The sequence below is a fragment of the Bos javanicus genome, chromosome X, assembly GCF_032452875.1.
Source record: "Bos javanicus breed banteng chromosome X, ARS-OSU_banteng_1.0, whole genome shotgun sequence".
NCBI lineage: Eukaryota > Metazoa > Chordata > Mammalia > Artiodactyla > Bovidae > Bos > Bos javanicus.
Window position 1 is genome coordinate 37,557,392 of NC_083897.1, and position 14,988 is coordinate 37,572,379.

Here is a 14,988-nt window from a genome sequence, read left to right on the forward strand (position 1 = left end):
TTTTGCCTATGTTCTCCTCTAAGAGTTTTATAGTTTCTGGTCTTATGTTTAGATCTTTAATCCATTTTGAGTTTATTTTTGTGTATGGTGTTAGAAAGTGTTCTAGTTTCATTCTTTTACAAGTGGTTGACCAGTTTTCCCAGCACCACTTGTTAAAGAGATTGTCTTTTCTCCATTGTATATTCTTGCCTCCTTTGTCAAAGATAAGGTGTCCATAGGTGCGTGGGTTTATCTCTGGGCTACTGGCAATTTAAATGTGAATGATGGAAGCCCACTGGCTGCAAAGGACTGCGCAGAAGCGTGGCCGAGAGGAGCTACCTGATGCCCGAGGTCAGGGGCAGTGGGCGGGAGGAGCTACCCCATGCCCGAGGTCAGGAGGGGCAGCTGTGTGGAGATAACCCTTGTCCAAGGTAAGGAGCAGCGGCTGTGCTTTGCTGGAGCAGCCGTGAAGAGATACCCCACATCCAAGATAAGAGAAACCCAAGTAAGATGGTAGGTGTTGTGAGAGGCATCAGAGGGCAAACACACAAACCATAATCACAGAAAACTAGTCAATCTAATCACATGGACCACAGCCTTGTCTAACTCAATGAAACTAAGCCATGCCATGTGGGGCCACCTAAGACGGGTGGGTCATGGTGGAGAGGTCTGACAGAATGTGGTCCACTGGAGAAGGGAATGGCAAACCACTTCAGTATTCTTGCCCTGAGAACCCCATGAACAGTATGAAAAGGCAAAATGATAGGATACTGAAAGAGGAACTCCCCAGGTCTGTAGGTCCCAATATGATACTGGAGATCAGTGGAGAAATACCTCCAGAAAGAATGAAAGGATGGACCCAAAGCAAAAACAATACCCAGTTGTGGATGTGACTGGTGATAGAAGCAAGGCCCGATGCTGTAAAGAACAATATTGCATAGGAACCTGGAATGTTAGGTCCATGAATCAAGACAAATTGGAGGTAGTCAAACAGATGGCAAGAGTGAACATCGACATTCTAGGAATCAGCGAACTAAAATGGGCTGGAATGAGTGAATTTAAATCAGATGACCTTTATATCTACTACTGTGGGCAGGAATCCCTTAGAAGAAACAGAGTAGCCATCATGGTCAACAAAATTGTCCGAAATGCAGTACTTGGATGCAATGTCAAAAATGACAGAATGATCTCTGTTCGTTTCCAAGGCAAACCATTCAGTATCACAGTAATTCAAGTCAATGACCCAACCAGTAACGCTGAAGAAGCTGAAGTTGAACGGTTCTATGAAGACCTTCAAGACCTTTTAGAACTAACACCCAAAAAAAATGTCCTTTTCTTTATAGGCGACTGGAATGCAAAAGTAGGAAGTCAAGAAACACCTGGAGTGACAGGCAAATTTGGCCTTGGAATATGGAATGAAGCAGGGCAAAGGCTAATAGCATTTTGCCAAGAGAACGCACTGGTCATAACAAACACCCTCTTCCAAAAACACAAGAGAAAACCCTACACATGGACATCACCAGATGGTCAACACTAAAATCAGTTGATTATATTCTTTACAACCAAAGATGGAGAAGCTCTATACAGTCAGCAAAAACAAGACTGGGAGCTGACTGTGGCTCAGATCATGAACTCCTTATTGCCATATTCAGACTTAAATTGAAGCAAGTAGGGAAAACCACTAGATCATTCAGCAATGACCTAAATCAAATTCCTTATGATTATACAGTGAAAGTGAGAAATAGATTGAAGGGAATAGATCTGATAGGTAGAGTGCCTGATGAACTATGGACAGAGGTTCATGACATTGTACAGGAGACAGGAATCAAGACCATCCCAATGGAAAAGAAATGCAAGAAAGCAAAATGGCTGTCTGGGGAGGCCTTACAAATAGCTGTGAAAAGAAGAGAAGCGAAAAGCAAAGGAGAAAAGGAAAGATATAAGCATCTGAATGCAGAATTCCAAAGAATAGCAAGAGGAGATAAGAAAGCCTTCCTCAGTGATCAATGCAAAGAAATAGAGGAAAACAACAGAATGGGAAAGACTAGAGATCTCTTCAAGAAAATTAGATATACAAAGCGAACATTTCATGCAAAGATGGGCTCGATAAAGTACAGAAATGGTATGGACCTAACAGAAGCAGAAGATATTAAGAAGAGGTGGCAAGAATACACAGAACTGTACAAAAAAGATTTTCACGACCAAGATAATCACGATGGTGTGATCACACACCTAGAGCCAGACATCCTGGAATGTGAAGTTAAGTGGGCCTTAGAAAGCATCACTACGAACAAAGCTAGTGGAGGTGATGGAATTCCAGTTGAGCTATTTCAAATCCTGAAAGATGATGCTGTGAAAATGCTGCACTCAATATGCCAGCAAATTTGGAAAAGTCAGCAGTGGCCACAGGACTGGAAAAGGTCAGTTTTCATTCCAATCCCAAAGAAAGGCAATTCCAAAGAATGCTCAAACTACTGCACAATTGCACTCATCTCACACGATAGTAAAGTAATGCTCAAAATTCTCCAAGCCAGGCTTCAGCAATATGTGAACCGTGAACTTCCAGATGTTCAAGGTGGTTTCAGAAAAGGCAGAGAAACCAGAGATCAAATTGCCAACATCTGCTGGATCATGGAAAAAGCAAGAGAGCTCTGGAAAAACATCTATTTCTGTTTATTGACTATGCCAAAGCCTTTGACTGTGTGGATCACAATAAACTGTGGAAAATTCTTCAAGAGATGGGAATACCAGACCACCTGTCCTGCCTCTTGAGAAACCTATATGCAGGTCAGGAAGCAACAGTTAGAACTAGACATGGACCAACAGACTGGTTCCAAATAGGAAAAGGAGTACGTCAAGGCTGTATACTGTCACCCTGCTAATTTAACTTATATGCAGAGTACATCATGAGAAACGCTGGGCTGGAAGAAGCACAAGCTGGAATCAAGATTGCCGGGAGAAATATCAGTAACCTCAGATATGCAGATGACACCTCCCTTATGGCAGAAAGTGAAGAGGAACTAAAAAGCCTCTTGATGAAAGTGAAAGAGGAGAGTGAAAAAGTTGGCTTCAAGCTCAACATTCAGAAAGCTAAGATCATGGCATCTGGTTCCATCACTTCACAGGAAAAAGATGGGGAAACAGTGGAAACAGTGTCAGGCTTTATTTTGGGGGGCTCCAAAATCACTGCAGATGGTGATTGCAGCCATGAAATTAAAAGACCGTTACTCCTTGGAAGGAAAGTTATGACCAACCTAGATAGCATATTCAAAAGCAGAGACATTACTTTGCCAACAAAGGTCTGTCTAGTCAAGGCTGTTATTCCAGTGGTCATGTACGGATGTGAAAGTTGGACTGTGAAGAAAGCTGAGCGCCAAAGAATTGATGCTTTTCAACTGTGGTGTTGGAGAAGACTCTTGAGAGTCCCTTGGACTGCAAGGAGATCCAACCAGTCCATCCTAAAGGAGATCAGTCCTGGGTGTTCATTGGAAGGACTGATGCTAAAGCTGAAACTCCAATACTTTGGCCACCTCATGCAAAGAGTTGACTTTTGGAAAAGACTCTGATGCTGGGAGGGATTGGGGGCAGGAGGAGAAGGGGACGACAAAGGATGAGATGGTTGGATGGCATCACTGACTCGATGAACATGAGTCTGAGTGAATTCTGTGAGTTGGTGATGGACAGGGAGGCCTGGCGTGCTGCGATTCATGGGGTCGCAAAGAGTTGGACATGATGAACGACTGAACTGAACTGAACTGAACTAATGGAATTTTACAGAAAGAAATTGAGCCACTGAATGGCAAGATAGACAGCTTAGAAAAACAACCGAGTGAGTTAGAAAACCAGATTTCATGTAAATTGCAGCAAAAAGTGATATAATTTATGAGGTGAAGTTAACATTTAAAAAAATTAGAAGTGTAACCTTGATCCGGTAGCAGAGAGAGAGAGAGAGACATGTTTAATCTTGACACCCATTAGCACTGTTCTCTTTCTTTTCTCACAGATGGGAGTTTCCACTTTAGAAAGAGTAATAAACCCTGATGTTTCTGAGTATTCAGAGTGGCTGCTACATAGGAAAAGCAAAGACAAATATGCTTGGCACTCAAGTGATTCATTCAGGCATCTCTTAGGATTAAGGCAGCAGTCTGGGCTCTGGCACATCCCACTAATCCCCCTTTTATACGTTTTCTAGAAGTTGTGACCAACCAGAATCCTGGAGAAGGTGTGGCAGAATCTGGTGAGCCTAATGTAAGAAATGAGTGGATTTGAGAGGTAGATGCTGCACTTGTATCGCCAAGATGTCCTGGGATCACTTTTAGGACTTTAGTGGTTTCATTTGTCCCCCAAATGCTTTGGCTAATGGAGGACCTGTACTCAGAAACCTACAAGACCCTGATAAAAGAATTTGAAGATGACACAGACAGATGGACAAAAGACACTGTGTTCATGGATTGGAAACATTAATATTGTTAAAATGACCATGCTACCCAAGGCAATCTACAAATTTAAGGCAATCTTTATCAAAATACCCATGGCATTTTTCCAGAACTAGAACAAACAACTCTAAAATTTATGTGGAAACACAAAAGACCATGAACAGCCAAAACAATCTTGAGAAAAAAAGAGCAAAACTGGAGGAATCAGGCTCCCTGACTTCAGACTGTATTACAAAGTTACAGTCATCAAAACAGTATAGTACTGGCACAAAAACAGAAATATAGACTAATGCAACAGGATAGATAGCCTAGAAATAAAGTAATGTGCCTGTGGGCACCTTATCTTTGACAAAAGAGGCAATAATATACAATGGGCAAAACATAGTCTCTTCAATAAGTGGTGTGGCAAAATTGGACAGCTACATGTAAAAGAATGAAATTAGAACATTTCCTCATACAATATACAAAAATAAACTCAAACTGGTATAATTATTTTGGAAAACAATCTGACATTATTTACAAAAGTTGAGCATACAGATACCCTATGACAATTCTGTTGGGTAATGACCTAGAGCCAGAATTGCCACGTGAAACAAGAGACAGGGCAGCACTATTCGAAACAGCTCCAAACAGGAAAAAACCCTTGTATATATTTCCTAGTGGCTTATAGTGGCTTATATTGCTGTATAGTAATCCATTATGGCTTCCCTTGTGGCTCAGCTGGTAATCTGAGTGCAATCTGCCTGCAGTGTGGGAGACCTGGGTTTGATCCCTGGGTTGGAAAGATCCCCTGGAGAAGGAAAAGGCTACCCACTCCAGTATTCTGGCCTGGAGAATTCCATGGAGTTGCAAAAAGTTGGACACGACTGAGTGACTTTCACGTTCACTTTCAATCCATTATACATTACAATTTATTTCAGTTCAGTTCAGTTGCTCAGTCGTGTCCGACTTTTTGCAACCCCATGGACTACAGCACGCCAGGCCTCCCTGTCCATCATCAACTCCCAGAGTTTGTGTCCATTGAGTCAGTCATGCCATCCAACCATCTCATCCTCTGTTGTCCCATTCTCCTCCCGCTTTCAATCTTCCCAGCATCAGGGTCTTTTCAAATGAGTCAGTTCTTTGCATCAGGTGGCCAAAGTATTGGAGTTTCAGCTTCAGTATCAGTCCTTCCGATGAATATTCAGGACAATTTATTTATCCATTGCTTTTCTGACTAATACATCATTTATGCCAGTTCTATGGATCTGATCATCCTTTTTAAAAATTTGATTTGTAACAACAGTTCTTTGTACGTTAACATTAACCTATTATTTGTCTTACATGTTATAGAATTTTTCACTTAATTTGTCATTAATGTTTGATCTTTCTTTACAATGTTTTTCTGTATGAAAGCTTTACATTTTTATGCAATAAAATTATCAGTAGTTACACCTATGGCTTTGGGGTTTTACGACATGTTCAGAGTAAATTTTTTCATACCAATATTACAGAAACTCATGTTTTATTCCAACATGTGTATGGTTCTATTTTTGTTTAGTCTTTGATCCATCTAGAATTTTTTTTGTGTGTATGACTCTAACTTCAGTCAGTACATTCAAATGAATAACCAATCATCGTATTAAACCATCCCTTTTTCCCCACTGAAATGAAATGCCATCTATTAAACTGCCATATATGCACTATTTTATGGTGTAGTTGATGCCATGTGGCAAACAAAATATCTTAGAATTCTTCAAGCCCGAGAGGATACGGCTACCATAAGGATGGGTTTTAGTATCAGCACAGATGTTTCCACATAGACTGAAGAAAACATCTGTATGCTTAGTTGTCAGATAGAGACTGGGGGAAGGTCAAGTGCAGTCAATGATATCATAAAAGGGAAGAGAATTCTATTTGGAATTTCAGAAGCCTTAAAAGAAGGCTCAGGTCAGCTTCTTCTGAAGACTGAGGCCAGATTCACTGGCTTCTTCACCTCCCTACCTGACACAGGTCTCAGCAGTGGATGAGTGTATCAGTTGTAAATGTCTTAAGTAATAGAAAGCTCAGATACGAGTTTATTTTTCACAGAGCTAGCAGTTGAGAGGTGGGCAGATAAAGGTGTAGGTTTCATGGCCTAAAATTGTCAGAGCCAAATCCAGGTCATTTTCTCGTGCTTTTCCTGCTGATCACAAGATGACTCCTCCAGTTCAGGTAACACTTAGAGAATGTTCAAGGCAGCATAAATGGTAAACGGTAGCATCATATCTTTTCCCAAGACAGCAGAAAGTTTTCCCGGAAGCCACCGATCAAATCTCCATTATGCTTCAGTGTCCAAAAGTGGGGCCTGTAGCCATTGCTAGCAGCAAGGATGGCTGAGAAAATGGTATCTTTTCATAACTAAACTTTTCTAGACTGTCGGGTTGTATGTAATAAGTAAAAAGGGGGTGGGGATGACCAGCAATGAAAAAAGTCTGCCCATCCATTTATTCATTCAAAAAAAGTATTATTGAGCACCTGAGCAGCCCATGTGAACCAAAGAGAGAGGAGCGTGCGTGGCTTGTTCTTGAGGAAATGAGACTGAGGTGGAGTGATCAAAAGGAGATGATAAGACATGAGTTCAGGGCAGTTTGTAGGGCCCAATCTGACTTACAACAAAGTGACATCTCCTTGGCTGTTCAGTGGAGAAGAAGTTGAAAAGAGGCAAGGATGATAGCAGAGAGACAGACGATGGGTAGCAGTGGAGATGGTGAAAAGTGGCAAGATATGGATACACTTTAGAGACCAAGCCGACCCAATTCTTCTGATAGATCAGCTGTTAGACCCCAAACCACACAGTTTCTGCAAAATATACTTCTATTTTCTCCCAAGTTTCATCAGCAAAGCTGACTCAAACAGGCACATGTGTGATGGGAACTTACCACTGCACAGCATGGAATTTGCTTATGTGGTAGTCAGTGGACTTGGTCCCTAATCATCATAAAAATGGCAGAAAGCAGGAAGCTATAAACTCTTGTGACCTGTGACTCCCTTCATATCAGCTGCACTGACTGCAGAATTCCTGGGCCACCCCCATGACGGACTGTGCCCCCTGATCCCATGAAATCTATACGAGGTTAACCGTTTACACTGCTTATTTGCTGATATAGAAATAAACCCTGGGCACTAACACCACAAGTAGAATTTCAGGGACTAGGTACCTATCGGGAGAAGGAAATGGCAACCCACTCCTGTATTCTTGCCTGGAGAATCCCATGGACAGAGGAGCTTGATGGGCTGCTGTCCACAGGGTCGCAGAGAGTCAGACACGACTGAAGCAACTTAGCATGCATGCAGTAATAAACTCAACAACAAAACAAAACACACACAAAAAAGATGTGGGACTGAAAAAATGGAGTCAAAGAAAACACCAATTTTGGCCTGAACGACTTACAGCATTTCCCACTCATTGAGCTGGAGAAGGCTGAAGGGGGACCTGGTTAGGAGGGAACGGCAGGTGTCTCATCTGCTGAAGCTCAGTAAATTTCTGTCCTGTGTTCTTTCTTGGATGCAGAATGTCTTTTGCTTGGGAAACTGTGTTCAGGATTTAGCAGTGTCAGTCAGTGGATTTTTATGTTCATTAACAGCTGTAGTTTTGCAATAAAAAACTAAATGATCGTTTTTAACTTTTCAGACAAAGCAGGCTTGCAAAGAGCCAAGGGAAAAACCATCTGGCCTTGGCACAGGGGTGTCTGTAGAAGCCCTGAAGCTGCTGAGCATCACATTTCTGCTGTGCTCTCTGACTTGCCTCTTGCTGGAGACTGTTGCTTCCTCTGTGTCACTGCCACAACACTCAGTGGGTGTGTTTGCCGTTATGATGAAAGTTCCGGCCTCCATAGGACCTAAGATTCCCATCGAAGGTCAGGAAAAACTGATTTTGTATTTAAAAATAATCTTCATTATTTTTATTTTATTTTTTTATTTTATTTTAATCTTCATGTCCATTATTCCTGGTTGGGTTCAATTTAGTTCAACCAACATGAGCCCACCTACCGTGCACCAATCCGTGTGCTAAATGACACGGATTAGGCATTCACAGGTGGGCAGCCCCACCCATAGGTGTCAACCTTCCATGAAATATGACAAATGCACCCTGAGGACAAAGGGAGAATTACAGTTGTTTGCGGGGAAGTGTCAGGAAGGACTTGAGGAAGGAAGCAAAATGTAAAATTAGCAAAATTAGCCAATGCTAATAGGTCACTGACCCGCAACTTAGGTGCTCCCAGAGCCCAGTGTGTTGCTTGAGTCCTTCCCAGCACTGGAAAGTGAATTGTGGTGAGCAGTGACCCCTCGTGACTTCAGGTCACAGACATGTGTGTTTACCCTACCTCTCCCCTTGATCACCAGACTCTGTGAAGTTCCTTCTGCCAGCTTCCAAGGCCTGTTTGTCCCCTCTGGCTGCTCCTGGGGCTGGTGACTGTCTCTTCTCTTCACCAGACATGCAGGGGCCTTTGCCTCCCAAACACCCTCTAGGCAGGTAGTTATGAAATCAAGCTCCTTTCTCACAAAGTTCCACATTGATTCATGGAGATAATTGCTCCTGTTTGACATACCAGAGGCAAAGATGAAACCATCTGAGGATACACTTTTTTTTTCCAAATGTGTATTCCTTTAACCACTTAGCTTAGCAGTGTCATTAAAAATATGGGCCCTGGGCCACTATAAGAATGTCAGATCTGGGACAACTCTGAACTTGAACCAGAGTTTGTATCCCAACTTCATTATTGACTCAGTGAACATCTGTTCTCTTCCTGCAGAAAATTCCAGGTCCTGGCTGAGCAACTTCAAGGATTATCTCTGCAATCTCATCAGGAGCCACATCCCTCCAGCAGCCATTTTTATTTTTCTTATTATGTCAGCAGTGCTGGGGATCCTCTGCTGCCTCACGTAAGCTTCTGGAAGAGGAGGGAAGGGAGGGAACATGTACCTAGGGAGAGGCAGGAATGGCCATGTGATCCCCTCTTTGAAAAATTCTCCTCCACGTTCTCTTTTTTTCTCCATTCTGCTCCATCCCTTGACAGGTGACATTTAAAGACCAGTATTTGCAACTGATCTTTTTTTTTTTTTTTTTAGTAACTTAATTAATTTCTAATTATCCTTCCCTTGGGTATAGGAATCATACATGGTAAACAAATGATTAACTCTTCTCTATTGCCTGGACTTCCTTGGTGGTTCAGATGGTAAAGTGTCTGCCTTTAATGCAGGAGACCCGGGTTCAATCCCCGGGTCGGGAAGATCTCCTGGAGAAAGAAATGGCAACCCACTCCAGTATTCTTGCCAGGAAAATCTCATGGACGGAGGAGCCTGGTAGGCTACAGTCCATGGGGTTGCAAAGAGTTGGACATGACTGAGCAACTTCACTTCATTGCCTCAAAAATGGACCAAAATATTTACTATTAAATCACGTGAAGCCAAAGAGATTCTTGAAATCTCTAACCAAACACTTAAGCTTAGCTAATTAGTAAGGGTCACTCATTCGTGTCCTACTCTTTGCAACCCCATGGACTATACAGTCCATGGAATTCTCCAGGCCAGAATACTGGAGTGGGTAGCCTTTCCCTTCTCCCATGGGAAGGGACTCTTCCAGGGGAATCTTCCCAAGCCAGGGATCAAACTTACGTCTCCCGCAATGCAGGCAGATTCTTTACCAGCTGAGCCACCAGGGAAGCCCAGACAAGCCTCAATTTCATTAATTTAATCAGTATTTAGCTAAGAGATGACCACTTGCCAGTCTCTGTACTGGTTACTAGAGAGAGAGAAATAACACGATTGAATAATTACAGCCTGATGTATCAGGACTCTGAGGTGAGACAGAGCCCACGTAGAGAAACTTGGATTGAAAAGGCTTTGTGTAGGGGAGGGCTGTTTTCAAACTGAAGAATCTAATCAAGTGGCTGTGGTCAAAGATCAGGTGAAGGGTGTGGTTCCTGACAACCTCAAAACGCCCATGGATGGAGAACCATGTCTGGGAAGCAAAGTTGGATATGGTTCTCAGCACACTAGACTGATTGGAGCCACACAGAACTCAGTGAGCTTATTTGTTGTTTGAGCTGTAAAGCAGTATTTGGACCTGAGAAGGACAGGGGCTCTGAAGGCCCCTAGGAGGCTTTCTCCCTGACACTTCAGATGCAGCCGCAGGGAACAGTAGACCAGAGGAGCCTCCCAGAGGATGGGCCCTGGTGGGCCAGGGAGCTCAATTTGATGGAAGAGTTTGCGTGCTGAGTGTCTGACCAGCAGGATTCCAGAATGACTACAGAGCAGGGACTGTTACATGCCTCCCAGTCTTCCTCTTTTCCAAAGGGAGGGTTGATGGCAGTTGTCCACTTCCTGTTCCTTCACTGTATGGAAGATGGCAGAGGTGGTGATCAGGGGCACATGGGTTGATTTCAGTTCAAAGTTCTTTTTCCCGAGAGGAGCCACACCAGGACTTGAGACCAACAAACACTCTGGAAACAGGCTGGGCAGTGGGAGTGTGCAGCATCTTATCAGGATCCCTTATCAGGGATCCACGCCCGTGCAGGGCAGCGGGGAAGGGAGAAGCTGAACTGCCTTGCAAGCACAGCAAGGCCTTGAGCGGCCCCTTCGGAGTGGTCTTCCCTTTATCAGTACACCTTGAGTGGCAGCTGCGGGATTTAGGCCACCCCAGGAAGTACAGGCTCTGTATTCACCAATCCTGTCCCTCCTTGCCAAGCCCAGAGGAAGATTGCATGTCGCAACTGCAAGAGCCGGGAGTCAAACCAAGATGCACGCAATTCTGTATCTTTTAAGTCCTTGTGGCTCCAACTCCAGCCGGCAGGCCAGCTGCCTCAGAAACATCTGAAGGATTTCTGTGAAGATAGTTAGGCAACATGCCAAGAGAAAGACTTCCTTCTTTGAAGTAAATGGCTCAGCCTGGGGAGAAAAACCAATAAACCTTTGCTGGGAACAAGCAAGGACGTTAAGAGGGGGGAAAAAAAAAGACATGGATGACAAAATATAAAAGGAGATAGGGAAAGCAGAACCCCCAAAGCTGGCTCTATCAAATAAACAAAGACTTCAGTGAAAGTAAGATTAGATAAAAAAATGATAGATGCAGGAGACATATCCATGAATTTTTTGGTAGAAAAAGGACCAAAATAATACAACAGAAACAAATACTTCAAGGCATAATTTTGTCACATGTGGTGGAAACAAAGGAAAGCTTGAGTCTCAAATCACACAGAAAGATGGGCACTTGGGACTGAGCCCACTGTGGACTGGCACTAATACTTGATTTTCTATGATTACATTTCGCAGTAAGGACTGCAAACAGTTTCTCTGTGCCCCTTTATTCACCCTCTATAAGCATTAGTGGTGGCTACAATGAAGGCTTAGGATAGCCACTGGGTAGCTAAGCAAATCCCCACTGAAGCCTGGAGAATTCTCACCTCTCTGGCGGCAATCATGAGATGCAGAAATACTTGTATAAGGAATTTTTAGTATGGTTTTCACTAGCAAAGGAATAGAACCAACTGAAATGATTCTTGGCTGGTTAAAGAAAGCTGTGAACATTCATACTAATCACATGGAATCAGAGTCATGAAATACTGTTGAGTGAAAAAAAAAAACCTATTGTAATGGAGGATATACAATTCCACCCAATTTATTGTGAAAAAATTACTTCCAGGGAAAGAAAAATCCTTGAAGGATCTAACCAAAGATTTGGACATTGGTTATCTCCTTCAGATAGTGAATAGGTGATTTTAATAATCACGATTGTTGTTGTTACTTAGTTTCAGGTTTATTTTTGTCTGCCCTTTTCAATCTTTCCACAACAAAACAAATTGTTTAATTAGGAAGTTTTTAAAAAGAAACTTCAAAACAAGAAAAACTATCTGAACTTACTTCTACTCTACCTCTACATCCAATCCCACACTCTTACTTTCTCAAGTCATGAAAGCCTTTTCACGATATGAAATCACTTGGTTCATACTAACACAAAAAGCAGTCCAAAATCCTATCTTGGAAAAGGTGATATAATGACAAAGTAACTCTGCAGACCAAGACAGTGTGTTGGAATTTAAATTCCCTTCAGCAGTCATCATTGTCTCTTCCTTTCCCAGTGTTCTAATAGGTGAACCAGTCCAATGAAGTATGAGAAGATTCAATGGACAAGTGTAATGCTTAGCTTGCTGGATTCCAAGAGAGTGGAGAGTGTGATATTTGTGTACAATAAGGAAGTATGTACCAGGTAAAATTAAATCATCTTACATCTTAAACGATCTTTGCCTTTATTTTCTCCTTTAAAACATGCAATTGAAACAAAATGATAAGAGACTCATTACTGTTTTAATTATAAAATCATACATCTTGCTCATGCTCAGTTGTGTCCGACTCTCTGTGACCACATGGACTGTAGCCCATCAGGCTCCTCTGTCTGTGGGATTTTCCAGACAAGAATACTGAACTGGGTTGCCATTTCCTCCTCCAGGGGATCTTCCCAATCCAGGGACCGAACCTTTGTTTCCTGCTGCTGCTGCTGCTGCTAAGTCCCTCCAGTCGTGTCTGACTCTGTGCGACCCCATAGACGGCAGCCCACCAGGCTCCCCCATCCCTGGGATTCTCCAGGCAAGAACACTGGAGTGGGTTGCCATTTCCTTCTCCAATGCATGAAAGTGAAAAGTGAAAGGAAAGTCGCTCAGTCGTGTCCGACTCCTAGGGACCCCATGTACCGCAGCCTACCAGGTTCCTCCGTCCATGGGATTTTCCAGGCAAGAGTACCGGAGTGGGGTGCCATTGCCTTCTCCTTGTCTCCTGCACTGGAAGGCAAATTCTTTCCCACTGAGCCATCTGAGAAGCCCCAAATAATACATACTTATCGCAAAAAAAAAAAATCATAAAATATAGAAAGAAGAGAAAATACCCATAATTCTAGCACCCAGAAACAAACATTCTTTACATCTTGGTGTATCTTCTTTCAAACTTTTTTCTATTCTTATACTAACAGTTTCCCAAAATCTGTTCTCAAAGCAATAGCTTCATTTTAATAAATGTTATGAGACAATAGGACTGTGTGGCCAATTAGGCTGGAGAGATGCTGAATTAAATAAATGTAAACGTTATTTCTTTGCTCTAGCACTTCTAAGAGCCTTTCACAGGCTAACATGGATCTGCACAAAAGAGTAGAACAGGCATTTCTGAAACAAATGTAAACATGGGCTTTTTTAATGGAGTGAATGCTGATGTATACACAATCATAGAAAGTCGCTCACTGAGATCCTTTCTTTCACCAACCTATCATATTTTGTAGCCTAATTTTTCCTTCACTCTATGACACGTGGTGGCTATCTTTCTGTGTCAGTAAGTGCCACATAGTATTTCTTGCAGTGGATTCAACTGAAGTCATTTAATCACCACTCCATAATAACTTACCCCATGCCCTATACAGTCCATGGAATTCTCCAGGCCAGAATACTGGAGTGGGTAGCCTTTCCCTTCTCCGGGGATCTTCCTAACCCAGGGATCGAACCCAGGTCTCTCACACTGCAGGCAGATTCTTTACCAGCTGAGCCACCAGGGAAGCCCTAGGGTGTTCCTACTTGTTCACTATTATACATGTAATGCAGGTGATAGTTTTATACATTATTCATTTGCTTTCCACTTGGCTGTGGAAAGCACCCGATGCAAAGAACTGACTCATTGGAAAAGACCCTGATGCTGGAAAAGGTTGAAGGCGGGAGGAGAAGGGGACAACAGAAGATGAGATGGTTGAATGGCATCACCAACTCAATGGACAGGGGTCTGGGTAAACTCTGGGAGTTGGTGATGGACAGGGAGGCCTGGTGTGCTGCAGTACATGGGATCGCAGAGTCGGACACAACTGGGCGACTGTACTGAACTGCACTGAAGTTGCTGTTCCGAGTTGGAAATCACTCACTCCGTGAACACTATGGCACACCTGTTCTGACCAAGTAACAAGGCAGACAGCGAGCTTGGCTAGAGTGGAAGACACAGCAGCTCCAGGGGGCTAGGGTGAGAGTCTGCCCGGGGCAGAGTTAAGACCTGGTGGGCCTCAGAAAAGATCTGGGTTCTCCTTGGAGCCCATGGAATGTGGGGAAAGTCATTTGATGGGTGTTTTTAAAGGGTCATCTCAGTCGCCATGTTGATAAGGTCCAAAGCAGGGAGACCAGCCAGAAGGTTTCCCAAAATCCAGGCGAGACATAGCCTTGTTGGCACCAAGGTAGGGATTGGAAGAGTTGCGGTCAGTGTCAAAATCTGGACGGAGGGAGAAGTGAGAGCCATCAGGATTTGAACAGTAATTGGATGAGGAGTGGGAAAGAACTGAAGCTTAGAGAATGCCTCCTGGACTTTGGGCCTGAGCAAGCCAGGGGCTGGTGTCTGGGCAAACCACAGGAGGTTAGGAATTTACTGCCTCAAAAAATGCAAAGAGAAATACCGAACAGGTGTTCTTTTTTTATATATATATACTTATAATTTATTCTTGAGGTAAATAGACACTTAAGAATTATTTAAATTACATGCAACTTAAACAGCATAGGTATATAAAAACTGGAAAGCTGACACAAATCTGTTAATT

The 14,988-nt window shown here is 42.9% G+C and overlaps 1 protein-coding gene across 1 annotated transcript; it reads left to right on the top strand.

Moving 5' to 3' along the window:
• The first annotated feature begins 6,298 nt into the window (after positions 1-6,298).
• SMIM9 (small integral membrane protein 9) lies at positions 6,299-12,676 on the top strand. The gene is made up of 4 exons (XM_061408348.1): positions 6,299-6,608; positions 8,068-8,293; positions 9,191-9,320; positions 12,515-12,676. Exons 1-4 carry the CDS (start codon positions 6,591-6,593, stop codon positions 12,540-12,542), a joined length of 402 nt encoding a protein of 133 aa, XP_061264332.1. The 5' UTR covers positions 6,299-6,590; the 3' UTR covers positions 12,543-12,676.
• The last annotated feature ends 2,312 nt before the right edge of the window (positions 12,677-14,988 follow it).